The following is a 16,377-nucleotide window of genomic DNA, read 5'->3' as shown; positions in this document are numbered from 1 at the left end:
TGACCTTTTGTAGATTTGAGCTCAGTTATAGAATACGGCGGATTACTCCTTGAGGTTAGAGGTCACTGTGGCATCGCACATCATACACACGCACACTCAGACACACACACACACACTCAATAGTTCAATGTACAATTGTGTTTGTTTGTACAGTGTCTCCTCCCCCCCCCCCTCAATGTACAGTGTTACTTGTTTATACAGTATGCCCCCCGCCCCCCCCCCCCCCAACCACCTCCAATGTAAATTACCCAGTATGGTTGTCAATATCCCAATGTACCCAACCCCCCCCACCCAACCTCCAATGTACAGTTTCTACGTCAAATGTATATACTCCCTTTTCTTGACTCCTTCTGTATCACAAACAGTACTGTATTTGCAAATCTGGTATGTCATAAATGTATAGATGTAGCAGTACTGACTATCTGTATGTCATGTATGTCATATATGTCTATATGAATTGAAAATGGGGGACCCTGATGGAAACAAGACAAACGTCTTTCTCAGGTCTGCATCCCCTTAACAATTGTATGTATTGAGCCGTACTGTATTGTACCCATTCTGCAATCTGTTAAATAAAGTTTTCATTCATTCATTCATTCACACACACACACACACACACAAACAGACAGACAGACAGACAGACAGACAGACAGACAGACAGACAGACAGACACAACCTCTTCAGCAAGAATGTAGTTAGTTTTAAAGTGAGGACATAGAGAGAGAGGAGGAGAAGGTGTTGACTTGAGTTAGAATTGGATTTGTGTCTTGATTGGAGAGAGAGGAGTGATGAGGAGAACAGAGTAATGCTGGGTTTGACACCTCTGGCCTTTCCTCAGCATTAGATTACTGACCAGACACACAGACACACACACTAGGGATGCACCGATACCCCTTTGTCACTGCCGATACTGATTCAGAGTCCTGGACTTTCAGTATCGTCGATACCAAGTACCCATTCCAATCCATCGCTTTTACTGAAGAGTGTAGACTTACTGTATATCACCATTTTGGGATCAATGGACAAAAATTATATAATGAGATATAATACATTAGAGACACACACAAACCCTGCTGAGTCCCTGACACTCTGTGATATGAGAGCAGTCGAGAGAAACTAGGAGTATAAAGCAAACACCGTACTTGGAAAAGGTTAATCTAGTCTTAACTTAAATTACTATGGAACATAATATGTAAACTAGTAAGATTTTCTTTACCTTGATGTTTTCCACAGTGTCATCTACCGCCCTCATGAGAAGCACCACAGATGTTGTGATGTGTGCCGTCAGACTGGTTGTCTTGTGGGAAGAAGCAAGACAATTGTGTCCGTCGATAATAATAAATTTGACTTTTATAGCACTTTTCTAGAACTCAAAGTCGCTTTACACTAAGGGGCGGTGTGGTAGTGACACAAACAGCAGATAAACATAACACAAACACACAAGGATGGATGAGGGGAGGGGCTAGGAGAAGACGGGGCAGAAGAGATTGGTCGGGATTTGGAAAACTGCAAGGGACTCTTGTGTCTCTAATGTCTTGATGGGAGGGAGTTCCAGAACCCTGGAGAAGTCTCTGTCCCCAAAACTGTGAAGGTTGGACTTGGGGGGGTGGATCTGAGGGACAGGGAGGGTTGGTAGGGGGAGAGGAGGTCAGACAGTTATGGGGGCCAGTTGGTGAAGGGTGAGGAGGACCAGGATGGTGTAGTTGATTTGGTGGGCAACAGGAAGCCAGTGGAGGTGTTTTAGGACTGCGGTGATGTGGTGTTTAAAGTTGAGCAGATGCATTCTGGTGGAGTCTATTGAGGGAACTATAGCACTGATGCCGTACAGGAGCGAGTTGCAGTAGTCACGATGGGAGGAGGTGAAGGCCGGGGTCAGTCTTTCAGCAGCAGGGCCTGTGAGAGAGGTCCTGATCTTTGCAATATTGCGAAGGTGGTAGAAAGATTCAGATTCAGAGTTTTATTTGCCACATGGAAGTGATATAAATCATACAGTTTTCTTATAAAAACATGAATCCAGTTCTACCATGGGCAAAAGGAGCAGGAAGAAGAATAAATCTTATAATTACCTGCCCCCTATTCCTGAACTAAACGAGTAACAGTTGATGGTCGGCGTACAACCTAATTTACACAAAATAATAATTCATACAATATACAAAGAAACAAACAATTCACAGATTTAAACAAGAAAAAAAGGAAAGAAGAAAGGATTTGGATGTGACAGAGGAGTGGTGGTGAAGTGAGATCTGTTGGAGAGGTAGGACCGGAGCTGAGTGCGGTGCCTTCAATACCGAGGTCTACAAGTCTAGTGAGCAGGATGTTCTGGCTCACGGTATCAAAGGCTACATTCAGGTCAAGAGAAGAGTAGGGGGTCCGGAATGAGGGCTGCTGGGTCAGACGCAGGGGACGGTGATTTATTAATAGTGGTGATTTTGTCTCCAAAGAATTTAAGGAATGAGGAATGAGTTGCATTGTTCAGGTGTAGAGGTGGGAAAATGGGCAGACTTGGCGGTGGTGAGGCCCCTTTGTAAGCAGAGTTATCACTGCAGATATCACCTCGCAGTTTAGTGTGTGCGTGTGCGTGTGTGTGTGTGTGTGTGTGTGTGTGTGTGTGTGTGTGTGTGTGTGTGTGTGTGTGTGTGTGTGTGTGTGTGTGTGTGTGTGTGTGTGTGTGTGTGTGTGTGTGTGTGTGTGTGTGTGTGTGTGTGTGTGTGTGTGTGTGTGTGTGTGTGTGTGTGTGTGTGTGTGTGTGTGTGTGTGTGTGTTTATAGAAGCTAGTTCTCTCACAGACACCCAGATTATCACGTCTCTTGGTCAGAGTGCAGGAATATATTCTACCTATGTGTCTGTCTGTGCACAGTAGTAGCCATCATCTGTTGACTCATCCCAGCTACAGGTAGGAAATTGGGCTAATTCAAAGCTATATGCACCATTAAACCAGGCGGAAGGCTGAGACTAGAGGCTTCAGTGACATGTATGTAAAGTGCTCAGATCTGTTAGTGAGGCTCTTTTGGCATCGGTCAGAATGTCCAGCGTAGCTATCAGGGGGCCTGAGGGGCAGTTCGGCCATTAGCAGCTAATCAAATTATTAGCCAGGCTGTTAGCCATGCTCCCTTTATTTATTTTTTTTACCTTGCGTTAGATAAGAGGCGGATAGATCGGATTAAAATAGCCTGGCCGTGCCTACATGCATGCCCGTACTTCCACTGATGTGCGCTGTACATCTATATACACTGTACTGTATGTGTAAGAGTGTTTCGCGTGTGTGTCTGAAATGCACACATCCATGTGCTTACAAGTGAGTGGGAGGCACCCCGCACATCTCTGTCAGTGGGAGAGGCTTACAAGTGAGTGGGAGGCACCCCGCACATCTCTGTCAGTGGGAGAGGCTTACAAGTGAGTGGGAGGCACCCCGCACATCTCTGTCAGTGGGAGAGGCTTACAAGTGAGTGGGAGGCACCCCGCACATCTCTGTCAGTGGGAGAGGCTTACAAGTGAGTGGGAGGCACCCCGCACATCTCTGTCAGTGGGAGAGGCTTACAAGTGAGTGGGAGGCACCCCGCACGTCTCTGTCAGTGGGAGAGGCTTACAAGTGAGTGGGAGGCACCCCGCACATCTCTGTCAGTGGGAGAGGCTTACAAGTGAGTGGGAGGCACCCCGCACATCTCTGTCAGTGGGAGAGGCTTACAAGTGAGTGGGAGGCACCCCGCACATCTCTGTCAGTGGGAGAGGCTTACAAGTGAGTGGGAGGCACCCCGCACATCTCTGTCAGTGGGAGAGGATTACAAGTGAGTGGGAGGCACCCCGCACATCTCTGTCAGTGGGAGAGGCTTACAAGTGAGTGGGAGGCACCCCGCACACCTCTGTCAGTGGGAGAGGCTTACAAGTGAGTGGGAGGCACCCCGCACACCTCTGTCAGTGGGAGAGGCTTACAAGTGAGTGGGAGGCACCCCGCACATCTCTGTCAGTGGGAGAGGCTTACAAGTGAGTGGGAGGCACCCCGCACACCTCTGTCAGTGGGAGAGGCTTACAAGTGAGTGGGAGGCACCCCGCACACCTCTGTCAGTGGGAGAGGCTTACAAGTGAGTGGGAGGCACCCCGCACACCTCTGTCAGTGGGAGAGGCTTACAAGTGAGTGGGAGGCACCCCGCACATCTCTGTCAGTGGGAGAGGATTACAAGTGAGTGGGAGGCACCCCGCACATCTCTGTCAGTGGGAGAGGCTTACAAGTGAGTGGGAGGCACCCCGCACATCTCTGTCAGTGAGTGGGAGGCACCCCGCACATCTCTGTCAGTGGGAGAGGACTTTAGTGACGTGTAATGGATGGAGCGAGTCCTGGAGCTGTGAGAGCTCACACAACATTTGTCTTCATCTTTATTATCAATACCGGTGTAGGGATGTGTACATATCATCAGAACTAGTAGTGGTATATTGTGCTAATGGTTTGTTTGTTTGTTTGTTTGTTTTTATTATTGTGAATGGGATGCAAATTCAAATTAAATTAGAAAGAGATACTCTTTCTCATGTTCTTGTGTAGGAGAAGAGTTTTAGTTGTTAACTTGTTGCTATAGACATTGTGAAGCAAGCTCTATATTAAAGCGCCCATTGTGGATGGGTACATCCCAGGTCCATCTACATAATGGTTGTTAAAGTAAGCAGGAAGGGCGATGTGTTTGTTCTACTGAAGAGCCACTAGCAGCTGGTCCACAGAGTGAAAGTGTGTGTGTGTGTGTGTGTGTGTGTGTGTACACTTCTGTCTTTGCGAGGACCCAATGTCCCCCCAAGGATTTTAGACTGTCCTCACTTTTAAAACCAGGTCAGGGTTAAGGTTCGAATGGGGGTTAGAAAGGGTTATGGCTGGGCATGTAGTGTTGCTGGAGAAAGTCGGGGTATGGGCTCGGGGAATCGTTGTAGGAGATGGTGTTTGTAAGAGAGAGTCTTATGCGCTGGAGGGAGAGAAAGACGACTGCACACGGCACCCACTCGATTTTCACGTCTCAACACTTAATGCCAGAGTTTGATCATGGAGTGTTAGAGAGATCCCTTGGCCTTAATGGGATAAAATAAAAGGAGGGGGGTGGGGGTGAAATGGAAAAGTCTTCACTTTAGCACTGAATCCGTCCCCTGAGCCTGAAGGTACAAAAAGAAAACATGCCATTTGAAATAATAAGGAAGAAAAATGGTGCAAGGGACTCTCGAATCCCAAAAGTGAGAGAGAGAGAGAAACCCATACTGTCACTAGATAAGAGGGAGGCGGTGTGGATGTGTGCGTGTTTACATTGGTTTACATGAATGAATGAATGACTTTTATTTATATAGCACCCTTCACAGCACGAATGCACAGGGTGCTTTACACTACAGCTCGTATATAAAACAAAAACAAAAATCAGAAATAAATGACAACAACAACAGACAGCAGTTAAAAACAGTGAAACCAGATAAAATAATAGAATAAAATAATTTAGATAAAATCATCAGTCACTACTAATTAAAAAACAAAACTATAGGAACAGTGAGGACAAGAAAGAGTGCCTATGCATGACCAAAAGCCTGTCTAAACATATGTGTTTTTAGTTGTTTTTTAAAAGAGTTTTCAGAGGGGGCAGGTCCAGGGGGAGAGCGTTCCAGAGCCTTGGTGCCGTCACCTCGAAGGCTCGATCACCCCTTGGGGTCGAAAGTAACTAAGTGCTTTTATTCAAGTACTACACAGGGGCGACAGTGGCTCGGAAGGTAGAGCAGTCGTCTGGCAATCCGGAGATTCCCGGTTCGATTCCCGCTCCTCCCGGGCAGCGTGTCGATGTGTCCTTGAGCAAGACACTTAACCCCTAATTGCTCCCGATGAGCAGGTTGGCACCTTGCATGGTTGTCTCCGCCGTCGGTGTGTGAATGTGTGAGTGAATGGGTGAAATGTGAGTACCGTAACAAATTGTAAAGCGCTTTGGATAAAAGCGATATATAAAAAAGCAGCCATTTACTCGAGTTTTCGAGTTTTTGAGGTAGGCTACTTGGTATTGGAATATTTCCATTTTAGTGGAACTTAAAGATCCAGTATAATAATGATTTGATTCTTATTATTAGAATTCGTTATTGTGGAATGCTAATGTCATAAGTATCATTTTCTTTCAGCTTCCGATGTAATTTTTTTTTAGTGATGTCACCTTCTCTGAGCACAACCCACTCTCAGTATGTTGAGGGGGCGTGGCCTTCGGTTCACTTAACTTGAACGTAGGGTGGTACTTTTACTTCTACTTTACCTTTAATGCTTTAAGTATCATTTTGACTGTACGACTTTAACTTTTATCACAGTGCTATTCTATCAGGATGTTTAAGCGTTGACTGATGCTAACGATATAATGTGTACTTTTACCCCTGGGCCCAGCAGTATGCACAGTGCTGAGGCAGATAGCTCGCTAGTTTGTTCTTCTACCTTAGAGCATTCTCTGAGAAACCTTGGGCTCTGTCTGGCTTGTCTGCTTGTGTTACATGGACTGCATTTATATTGCGCTTTTATCCAAAGTGCTCTTATACAAAGCACTTTACAACCCATGCCTCGCATTCACTCACACATTCACACCCCGACAGCAGAGTCAACCATGCAAGGTGGCAACCTGCTCACTGGGAGCAGTTAAGTGTTTTGCTCAAAGACACTTCGAGGCGCTGCCAGGAGGAGCCGGAATCGAACCGGGAACCTTCAGATTACCAGATGACCGCTCTACCTCCAGAGCCACGGTCTAACAAGCAAGGGCCCGCCCAACCACAATACACACTTGGCTCTTCATCTGTGTTGGGCTGTGTTAACATTGTGTTACTGTATGTTGCATTTCATTTTGCCTACCATTTAGTCACCTCTCTGGAATAGATTGGATGACGAAATTACACTATTATTTAGTTTGAGTAAAACATCATACAGTTAAAAATGTAATACAAAAGAGCGATTCTTGAAAGTCAATTGGAGGGAGGTTGTAACTAGTCTTTTATTAATGGAGATGTTGAAATGGATGACTCACTCTTACAGTGTATATTGTGTATTGTGTTTGTTTGTGTTTTTGTTCTGATCTAGTCTGCATACCTTTTGCTTTCTACAGATACTGGATGGACAGTAGACAGTAATGATTGTATATTAACTTGATCGATTGATTGATCGTCAAGTGATTTTGTTTGTAGATGATTTTGTTTGTAGACGATTTTATTGGAAGAAATTTAAGTTTAAGATTGTGTTTGAAGCCAGGTGGCCGGGTAGCGCAGCGGACTAAACGTCTGTCTACCGCCTCAGAGACACTGGTATCGAATCCGGCTGTCAGTGGTGCCTCCGGCTTGGCCGGTCGTCATACTAACACAATTGGCAGTGTCAGTGGGTGGGAAGCCGGTGGGTGGTATCCTGGTCGTTGTAAACAGCGACTCCTACAGGTTGGTCAGGGCGCCTGCACAGCAAGGGAAGGAACTGGTGAAGGTAGTGTGATCCTCCCACGCGTTACACTTCACCAATGAGAGTCCGCGCTGTCAGGTGAAAAGAGGCTGCTGGCTGTCTCCTATGTATCAGAGGAAGCATGTGATAGACTTCAGGGAAAACGGAAATGAACCGATAAAAAAACAATCCGCTTCGACAATGTTGACTGGAAATGAGTCATTGATAATGCGACGGGCAGATTAGACACATAATTTAAAACATAGATTAGGCGATATTAATGCTAACATTGAAGTGGATGGTGGGCATTCAAACACTAAATGTGCGCCCCCTGCTGGGCACTGAAAGTGTTAAGGGTTTATTGTAAAAAGGAGTAGGACCTGATAAGCATCTTGCTTCTTCCTATTCCTTTTTTTGGCAAGAGACCGAAATGTACTTTTAACACGTCCGGTGCCATCCACGTAATATTACGTGTTTGCCCGACAACCGTTGGGTGCCAACCATGTAATATTACGTTTTTGGTAAATTTTCATTTTTTTCCGATATTAATATCCACGGCCACGGTATGATTTTCAATAGACGGCAAGACTAGAGCTTCAATCGGTCGCATCCAAATGTCTACGGGACATCCGATATGCATATGCTGTGGTTGGTTATGTCGTGGGCCAAATGTAAATCGGATGGAGCAGATATTGATCAAACAATTGGAATATTATTTTTGGAATACTCCCGATCAAAGGTAGGGATCATCTGACGTAAATTCTGGCTTGATTGTGCAATGTTTTCATACCGATCCAGCTGATCAGCGTTTTTAGCGTTCAATACTAATGCCGTTACTGGTAATCAATAATCAGAAACGACTTCCCCCGCCCCCCATTTCATGCATTCATGATGGAACATAATACCGATCATATGCATTTGAGATTTTTAACTCTAGCATGTGTAGGGACGAAACGCCAATGGATTTAATGTTATTAGCTTAGTGCCTTATAACTAGCCTTGCAGGAATGATCCCAGATCATTCCGATATAACACCACGGTATAACTTACTTCCTTCCCTCCCTAACTTGTATTCTCTCTCTCTCTCTTTCTCTCTCTCTTCTCTCTCTCTCTCTCTCTCTCTCTCTCTCTCTCTCTCTCTCTCTCTCTCTCTCTCTCTCTCTCTCTCTCTCTCTCTCTCTCTCTCTCTCTTAGAGCCATATGAAATCCGTTAATTTTTTTTCCAAATTCCATTTTATCTTTTTCCAAATTCCGTTTCTTTTCGAATATTTCAGAATTCTGTATTTTGCTTTGTACGCTCATTTTAAGTGGGAATGAATAAATGTCCACAATTTAATAAGATATAACAGTCCATTTAATAGGGCTGTCTTAAATACTTCGAAGCTTCGAAGCTTAGTTCGATGGGCATGGGATTCGAATATGAAAATAAAATTCGATTATTAAAAAAATATCAAAAATAAATGATATATATATATATATATATATTTTTGCAAAATCAACTCTGCCTCTCTTTGTTAACTACAACAAGCAATGCTGTTTGTTATTTAAGATTCATTCATTCATTCAATCTTTATTTATACTCGATAATACACTGAGTAATTAAACTCATTTACAGTGCCGTCGAGATGTTACATACACAAGTGTCACAGTGTGTTCATAAATATAAAGACATCAGACAATCAGAATAATTGAGAGCACATTTTAAAATACATTAAAAAAAAATAATAAAACATCTTTTAAAAAGAATAAAATAGCTCAAAATTAAAACAGAGGTAATAATTTAAAAACAATTACATATTGTGGTGACCTGATTGGTCATTAAGGTTCTAAACCGACCCATAGACACTAGAGTGTCTAGTTCCAGTGTTTCCTGCAGGGTATTCCATGATGTAGGGGCAAAAAAGCCAAAAGCAGATCTACCAAGTTCAGTACAAACTCTAGGCACTCTAAGTGTAAGCCAAAAACTGGATTGTGTACGACATGGTCCAGTGGTCCATTCCAATAAAGAACTAATATAATTTGGACAATCTCTAATTATGGCTTTATAGATAAAAAGATTGCAATGCAACTTACGTCTCTCTGCCAGAGAGGCCCACCCGACCTTATTATATAGGATACAATGGTGAGTACCATAACTATCACCGGTGATAAATCTAATGGCTGAATGATAAACCGAGTCTAAGGGCTTAAGAGTGGAAGCCGCTGCATGTCTATAAATCACATCTCCGTAATCCAAAACAGATAGGAATACTGCTTCAACAACTCTCTTTCTACTAATCATAGGGAAGTTGGCTCTATTTCTATACAAAAAGCCAATCTTTTTCCATAATTTACTGGCGAGAACGCCCACATGATATTTAAATGTAAGTCCTTCATCAATCCAAATACCAAGGTATTTGTATTCTGAAACTCTCTCGATATAAGAACTGTTCAGAGTCGATATATGCAAGTCACTATAAACAATATTTTTGGCTTTGGAAAACAACATGAATTTAGTTTTACTGGCATTAAGCACCAATTTTAGACTAATAAGTGCATCTTGCAGGGCGTCAAAGGAGAGTTGTAAATATTTAGTGGCCAGTTGCACAGAATCAGCAGTACAATAGAGAACTGTGTCATCCGCGTAAAGGTGGCTTTGACAGCTGCTCAGAGATGAGACAATATTATTAATATAAATGGTAAATAAGACCGGGCCGAGGATTGATCCCTGTGGAACACCTTTTGTGATGGGTAGAAGCTCTGATTGGGCATTTCCCATTTTCACACACTGAAATCTTTCTGTTAAATAGTTTTGAAACCAACTGCAAGCACCTGTATCAAAGCCAAAACTCTGCGATCTTTGTAAGAGGAGAAGGTGGTCAACAGTATCAAACGCCTTAGACAAATCTACAAACAGGGCAGCACAATGCTTTCCTTTGTCAAGGGCTGATACAATGTCATTTATAACTACAGTAGCCGCCGAGATTGTACTGTGTTTTTTTCTAAAACCAGATTGGTGTGGGTTTAATATAGAGTGTTTTGTGATGAATGTTTTAAGTTGGTTGTTTACCAATGACTCCAGGATTTTTGCTAGACAGGATAACTTGGAGATTGGTCTGTAATTATTTAGGTCTAGATGAGATGAGGTCGGACTCGGCACCGACAGATTTTGTGTTCATTGTGCTGCTTTTATAAAGCCTCAAATGACGGCTTACAATATTTCATGAAAGCAAAGTGTTTTGTTTGTCTAAGATTTAAAAAGGTTTAAACTTTACAGCACTGACAAAGTTGAACAAAGTGCTGTACAAGTCCCACAACATAAAAGAAAGAAAAAGTTAAATTTTTTTTTCTTTTTTTTTTACAGTTGATTCCATTTTTATTGCTCAATTCCGCGATTCCGTCCGCGATTCCGTGAACGCGGATTCCATATGGCTCTACTCTCTCTCTCCTTCCTTCCTTCCTCTCCTTACTTATCTCCTCCCTTCCTTCTCTCTTAACTTCCTCCCTTCCCTCCCTAACTTGTATTATCTCTCTCTCTTTCCTTCCTTCCTTCCTCTCTTCCTAAGTTCAAGTTTGTTTATTAATTGTCACAATAAAATACACGTACTTTACAGTGAAATGCTTGGTTCTGTATGAGCCCCTGAGAGTGTGCTTCATACAGTAAAAAAAAGTAGGTAAAGAGGAATATACATGTATACAGTACAATATACAATCTAAAGTACAACCTAGGTACAACCTAAGTACAGTGAGTAAAAATGTGTAAACAGTGAGGTACAATGCAGATAATGAGGTACAAAACTTTAAGGTAAGGTGCAAATGCAAATGAGGTATGAATGTAGTGCAAATCTCTTTAATAATAGATAAACATAATGTAGTGTTAAAGTGTCTAACGTGAGTGTTAAGGTGAGTGTTTGTTTAAAAGTGAGTGTGTGCATGTGGATGTGTGTGCAAGGAGTGTAGATGATGGGTTGTTACATGGAGTCATTGAGCATCCTGATGGCCTGGGGATAGAAGCTCCTTCTGAGTCTCTCTGTACTGGCCATGACACTCGGGTAGCGCTTGCCTGACTGCAGCAGTGCAACGAGGCAGTTGTTTGGGTGACTAGAGTCTTTGAGTATTCTCTTAGCCTTGGCCCTGCAACACTTGTTATAAATGTCCTGGAGAGAGTGGGAAGCCCACCTCCAACTGTGCGTCCGGCTGAACGGGCCACTCTCTGTAGTCTGCTGTGGTCGTGTGCGGTGCTATTCCCAAACCAGGATTGATTGATTGATTGATTTATTATTATTAAACTTTATTAACAGATTGCAGAATGGGTACAATACAGTATGGATCAATACACACAATTGTTAAGGGGATGCAGACCAGAGAAAGACTTTCGTCTTGTTTACGTAAATCAGGGTCCCCCATTTTCAATTCATCATGACATTTATGACATACACGACATACAGATAATTAGGGGTGGGACGATACATCGATCCAGATCGATATATCGATCTATTATCAATAATCAAATAGGATCGATGCAACGTAAAAAGATCGATTCATATTACGATACTCTTATTTTGAAAATCCCCTCGTGAGCATTTCCGCCCGGCCGGAACAACAACAACAGTAGCTCAGCATGTGTAGACGTTAGAAAGCATTGCTTCAGAGTCCACCTATTTTGCCCGAAATAAGTGCCTGTTGTTTTTTTTCCCCACAAGGGGTCAAATGCATCTAACATGCTTTCCATCCTCGCCATTCCTTTATGCCCACGTCGTGTTAAATACCGAAATTAACGTTGCGTCAGCGTGAGCTAACTAAGCTAAGCAGCTAACCGTGAGAGGAGAGAGGAGAGGGGACTTGGGAAGGAGAAGGGGTGGGGGCACTGGGCAATCTACCTTTCTGTGGGGGACTGGGGGACGGGCATTCTGTGTGTGTGTGTGTTACTGAGGATGGACAGATAATGTTGATATTTAAACGTATTCATGATCATCATGCAACATAAAACAATTGTAGGAAGTTTGGGAGAGGAAGGGGTTTTAGCTTGCGTGTTGTGAGTTCCAAAACATTTTACTTAAAGTTTAAAGCTCAATATATAAAAAGTGAACAGGAGGTCTATTTGTATTAAAAACAATAGATTGTTTTTCATTTAAATGTCTGGAAGAGCTCAGAAATAAAAACATCAATTGATATTTCCGTAGCCTTTTTTTAGTTGATCTAAATGTGACTGATTGTGTTAAATGGGCACATAATATCGCCTCATATCGATCGCAGGCACCTGAATCGAATCGAATCGTATCGTATCGTGGCAGACTTTGTGATATCGGCAAATATCGTATCGTTGTCCAAATAATCGATATCGTATCGTGATGAAACTGGTGATTCCCACCCCTACAGATAATACAGTACTGTTACATCCAGACATTTATGACATACAAGATATACAAATATATGGTGATGTTACCAGTCAGGATGCTCTCTATTGTGCACGAGTAGAAGTTCTTAAGGATCTTCTGACTCACTTTGAACTTCCTTAGGCGCCTGAGGAAGTAGAGGCGTTGCCGTGCCTTCTTCACTACACTGTCAATGTGTGTGGTCCATGTCAAGTCCTCGGATATGTGGACTCTGAGGTACTTAAAACTGTTCACTCTCTCGACCGGTGCCCCATCGATGCTGAGGGGGCTGTCCCCGACCTCCTAAAGTCCACAATCATCTCTTTACTTCTCTCCTCCTTTCCTTCTCTTTTAATTAACTTCCTTTCCTCCATAACTTGTATTCTCTCTCTCTCTCCCCCCCCAGGTGAAGTCCCTGACCCTGTTTGTGACTCACTACCCTCCGCTGTGTGAGCTGGAGCGGGCGTATCCACAGCATGTAGGCAACTACCACATGGCTTTCCTGCTCAATGAACCTGACATCGCCAGTGACACTGAAGGTACCTGTGTGTGTGTGTGTGTGTACGCATCTACAAAAGAGTACAAGTAGAGGTACCGTATGAAATATATATATGTCTGTGTGTCCGTCAGGTGGCGAAGTTCAGCCAGAGTTTATCACCTTCCTCTACCAGCTGACTGAGGGTGCGGCAGGGCGGAGCTATGGTCTTAATGTCGCTCGATTGGCTGATATCCCAGATCCTGTACTACTCACCGCTGCTCGCAAGTCCCAGGAGCTGGAGAACATTGTCAATGCCAGAAGGTACAACACACACACGCACACACAGAGCGATAGACACACACACGCACGCACACACACACACACAGAGACAGACACACGCACACACATAGAGACTGACACAGAGACAGACACACACACACACACACACACAGAGACAGACACACACACACACACACACACACACAGAGACAGACACACACACAGAGACAGACACACACACACACACACACACACACACACACACACACAGACACATACTTCCTCTCTCTCTCTCTGCCTGACTGCCCGGAGAATAAAAACAATAGAAATCTACCAAAAACATAATAAAAAAATCTATTTAATAAAATTGCAGCCCTATCGATGACTATTGTGAATCGTGAAAGAAAACTCGAAGCCGCTCCATAGATCCTAAATCGGACAAATGTTTTAGTTTTAGTTTAGTTTTTTTTTAGTTTTAGACGATACAGACGGTTAACCCTTTCACTGCGACAATACAGAATGTTAACCCTTTCACTGTCACACAGCAAATGTTAACCCTTTCACTACCACACTACAGAAGGTTAACCCTTTCACTACCACACTACAGACTGTATGTAGTGTGGTAGTGAAAGGGTTAACATTCTGTAGTGGGGTAGTGAAAGGGTTAATAATGATTATTTCCAGAGACAAACAACACTTAGACAATACTTACAATGACATCCATAACACAACAATGCACTCACATGGACCCCTTGAATATGGCTGCGTTCAGCCTCCCAGAGGGGTCCCATAAGAGGGACCCCATCCACCCCCAGAAATAGAGCTCCCCTACATCCCAGGTCCGAGCACCCAGCGACACAGGTCTCTTGAATTTAATTGGGCCAGGCTCAGTAGAGGAAAGAGGGAAGGTACTCCACCCCCCACCGAGCCAAGCCCGCTACCTCCCATGTCACCAAGCACCCCACACCACGCACAACGACCCCACAACATACAAGACCCCGGGGCGGCTAAGTGGCGCAGTGGGCAAGGCGCTCGCCACTAACGCAGGAGATGCTGGGTTCGAGCCCAGCTCTCAGCGTTGCTACCAGCTTGGCTGGTCGTCCATACTAACACAATTGGCAGTGTTAGGGGTGGGAAGCTGGTGGGTGGGGATCGGACGTTGTGGACAGCGACTCCTACAGGTCGGTTGGTGCGCCTGTACAGCAGGATCAGGAAGTATCGGGGGCAGCGTGAGCCTCCAACACGTTACTCCTCGTCACTGAGAGATCGCGCTGTACAGGTGAAAAGATGCGACGGCTGCCTCCTCGTGTACCGGAGGGGACACGTGATGCAAGGCTTCCTCCACATTGCAGCCGACCAGTGGGAGGCATGGTCTAGCAACGTTCAAGACAGGGGAGGGGAGAATTGAAGGGAGATTGGTGAGGCGAAAATTGGGATGGGAGAAAAATAGAAATATGAGGAGAAAAAGTGGATAAAAAAAAAAAACATACAAGACCCCACTCTCCCGGGCCAAACCGCGGAAACGATGTCCCCCCCCCCCCCCCCCGACATCCCCCCCCCCCCCTGAGTTAAGCCTGTAGAACTCCCCTATATCCCAGGCCGATGCGTGCGGAGCCGGGCCCCCAGCGACAGGCCCAGTAGAGGGGAGGGACATTTTCAAATCGATGCAGTTGAATCGTCACATTAGAATCGATGCATCGTTACATTTCGATGCATCGATGCATAGTTACACCACTAGTAGATACCAATTTCCTCTCTGTGCGTTCAGTAGAAAGCTATCCGGTTGCACGCATGTGTGTTTCAACAATGGAGAGTCAAGTCAGTCAGTTAGGTACATTCGCTATTGTAGGCCGGCAGCCCAGGTCAGGCAAAAATACATTACTTCAAGTAACTTTGGGCACTGTTTTACATTGTGTCATTCACATTGTATGCACCAGAGATGAGACAGAAGAGCTTGTATGGGGAATTTCACTGTGTTTCATGGATCACTGTTCTGATGGTTCTGTCTTTGCCTGGCCCAACTGTGTGATTTAGACAGCTAAAGAAGCAATATTTTTTTCCTAAAAAAGTTACAGTGTAGGTTTTAAAGACCTAATCATACTGGTGAATATAATAACTAATCATCTAAGAAAAAGTCCCTTGCTTTGACAAGTACAAGTCATTAGTGAAGACAGAAATACGTTTAGACAACTGAAGTGAGTTTTTTCTCACTGCTGTATTTAGTTGAACCCACACCACCAGGCAGAGGTGTTTTGCTTATAATGTTGTGAAGGGGAAATGCAGCTACTGTATGGTCATTTTAGACCACTTTTCCCATAAACCCTGTCACTTCCTGTTTTGCATGTTTTTTTTCTTTTTTTTTTTATAAACTTAAATTTTTTATTGACAGTTTTTAGACAGACAGCACTTACAAAAAATAAATAATAAAAAATAAAGAAACTAGCATCACAATAAAAACAAAAAGAAAAAACAGTGCACATAAATATTTACATGGGTATCATGGTTAGTTGTCTGGTTCCCCTACTGTTGTTTTCTAGGTATTTGATACAAAGGCTGATTGTGTATCTCCCTTAAACAGGCATAAACAGGTAATTCCTACTCAAAGATGATAAATGCTGACTAAGGCTTGTATGTGTGATCTGGGTCCAGAGACCTTCCTTGAGCTTCTTTCTTCCCTTATCCTTCGTCCTTTCTTTTTTTTTCTCTTGTTTATTAACTTTCACTTTGCCTTTTGGTTCACCCATACACAAACCACATCATCCCTGAATCGCATGTTTGTTTTTTATATGATGAGAGGAAAGATTGAAGAGCCTTGCTAACTTTAAATTAGTTATTTTTGTTGATAACCCCAGTTAGTTTGGTTT

The 16,377-nt window shown here is 43.6% G+C and overlaps 1 protein-coding gene across 1 annotated transcript in view; it reads left to right on the top strand.

The window, feature by feature from the left end:
• msh3 (mutS homolog 3 (E. coli)) overlaps window positions 1-16,377 on the top strand; it is a 202,776-nt gene that overhangs the window by 160,536 nt on the left and 25,863 nt on the right. The window contains exons 22-23 of the mRNA XM_084323124.1: window positions 13,163-13,295; window positions 13,387-13,555. Coding sequence (XP_084179250.1) covers window positions 13,163-13,295; window positions 13,387-13,555 — 302 coding nt within the window. The remainder of the gene's footprint in view (window positions 1-13,162; window positions 13,296-13,386; window positions 13,556-16,377) is intronic.

The sequence above is a fragment of the Notolepis coatsorum genome (assembly GCF_963971535.1).
Source record: "Notolepis coatsorum genome assembly, chromosome: 10".
In the NCBI taxonomy this organism is placed as follows: Eukaryota; Metazoa; Chordata; class Actinopteri; order Aulopiformes; family Paralepididae; genus Notolepis; species Notolepis coatsorum.
This window is presented reverse-complemented; position numbering and strand designations above follow the sequence as displayed.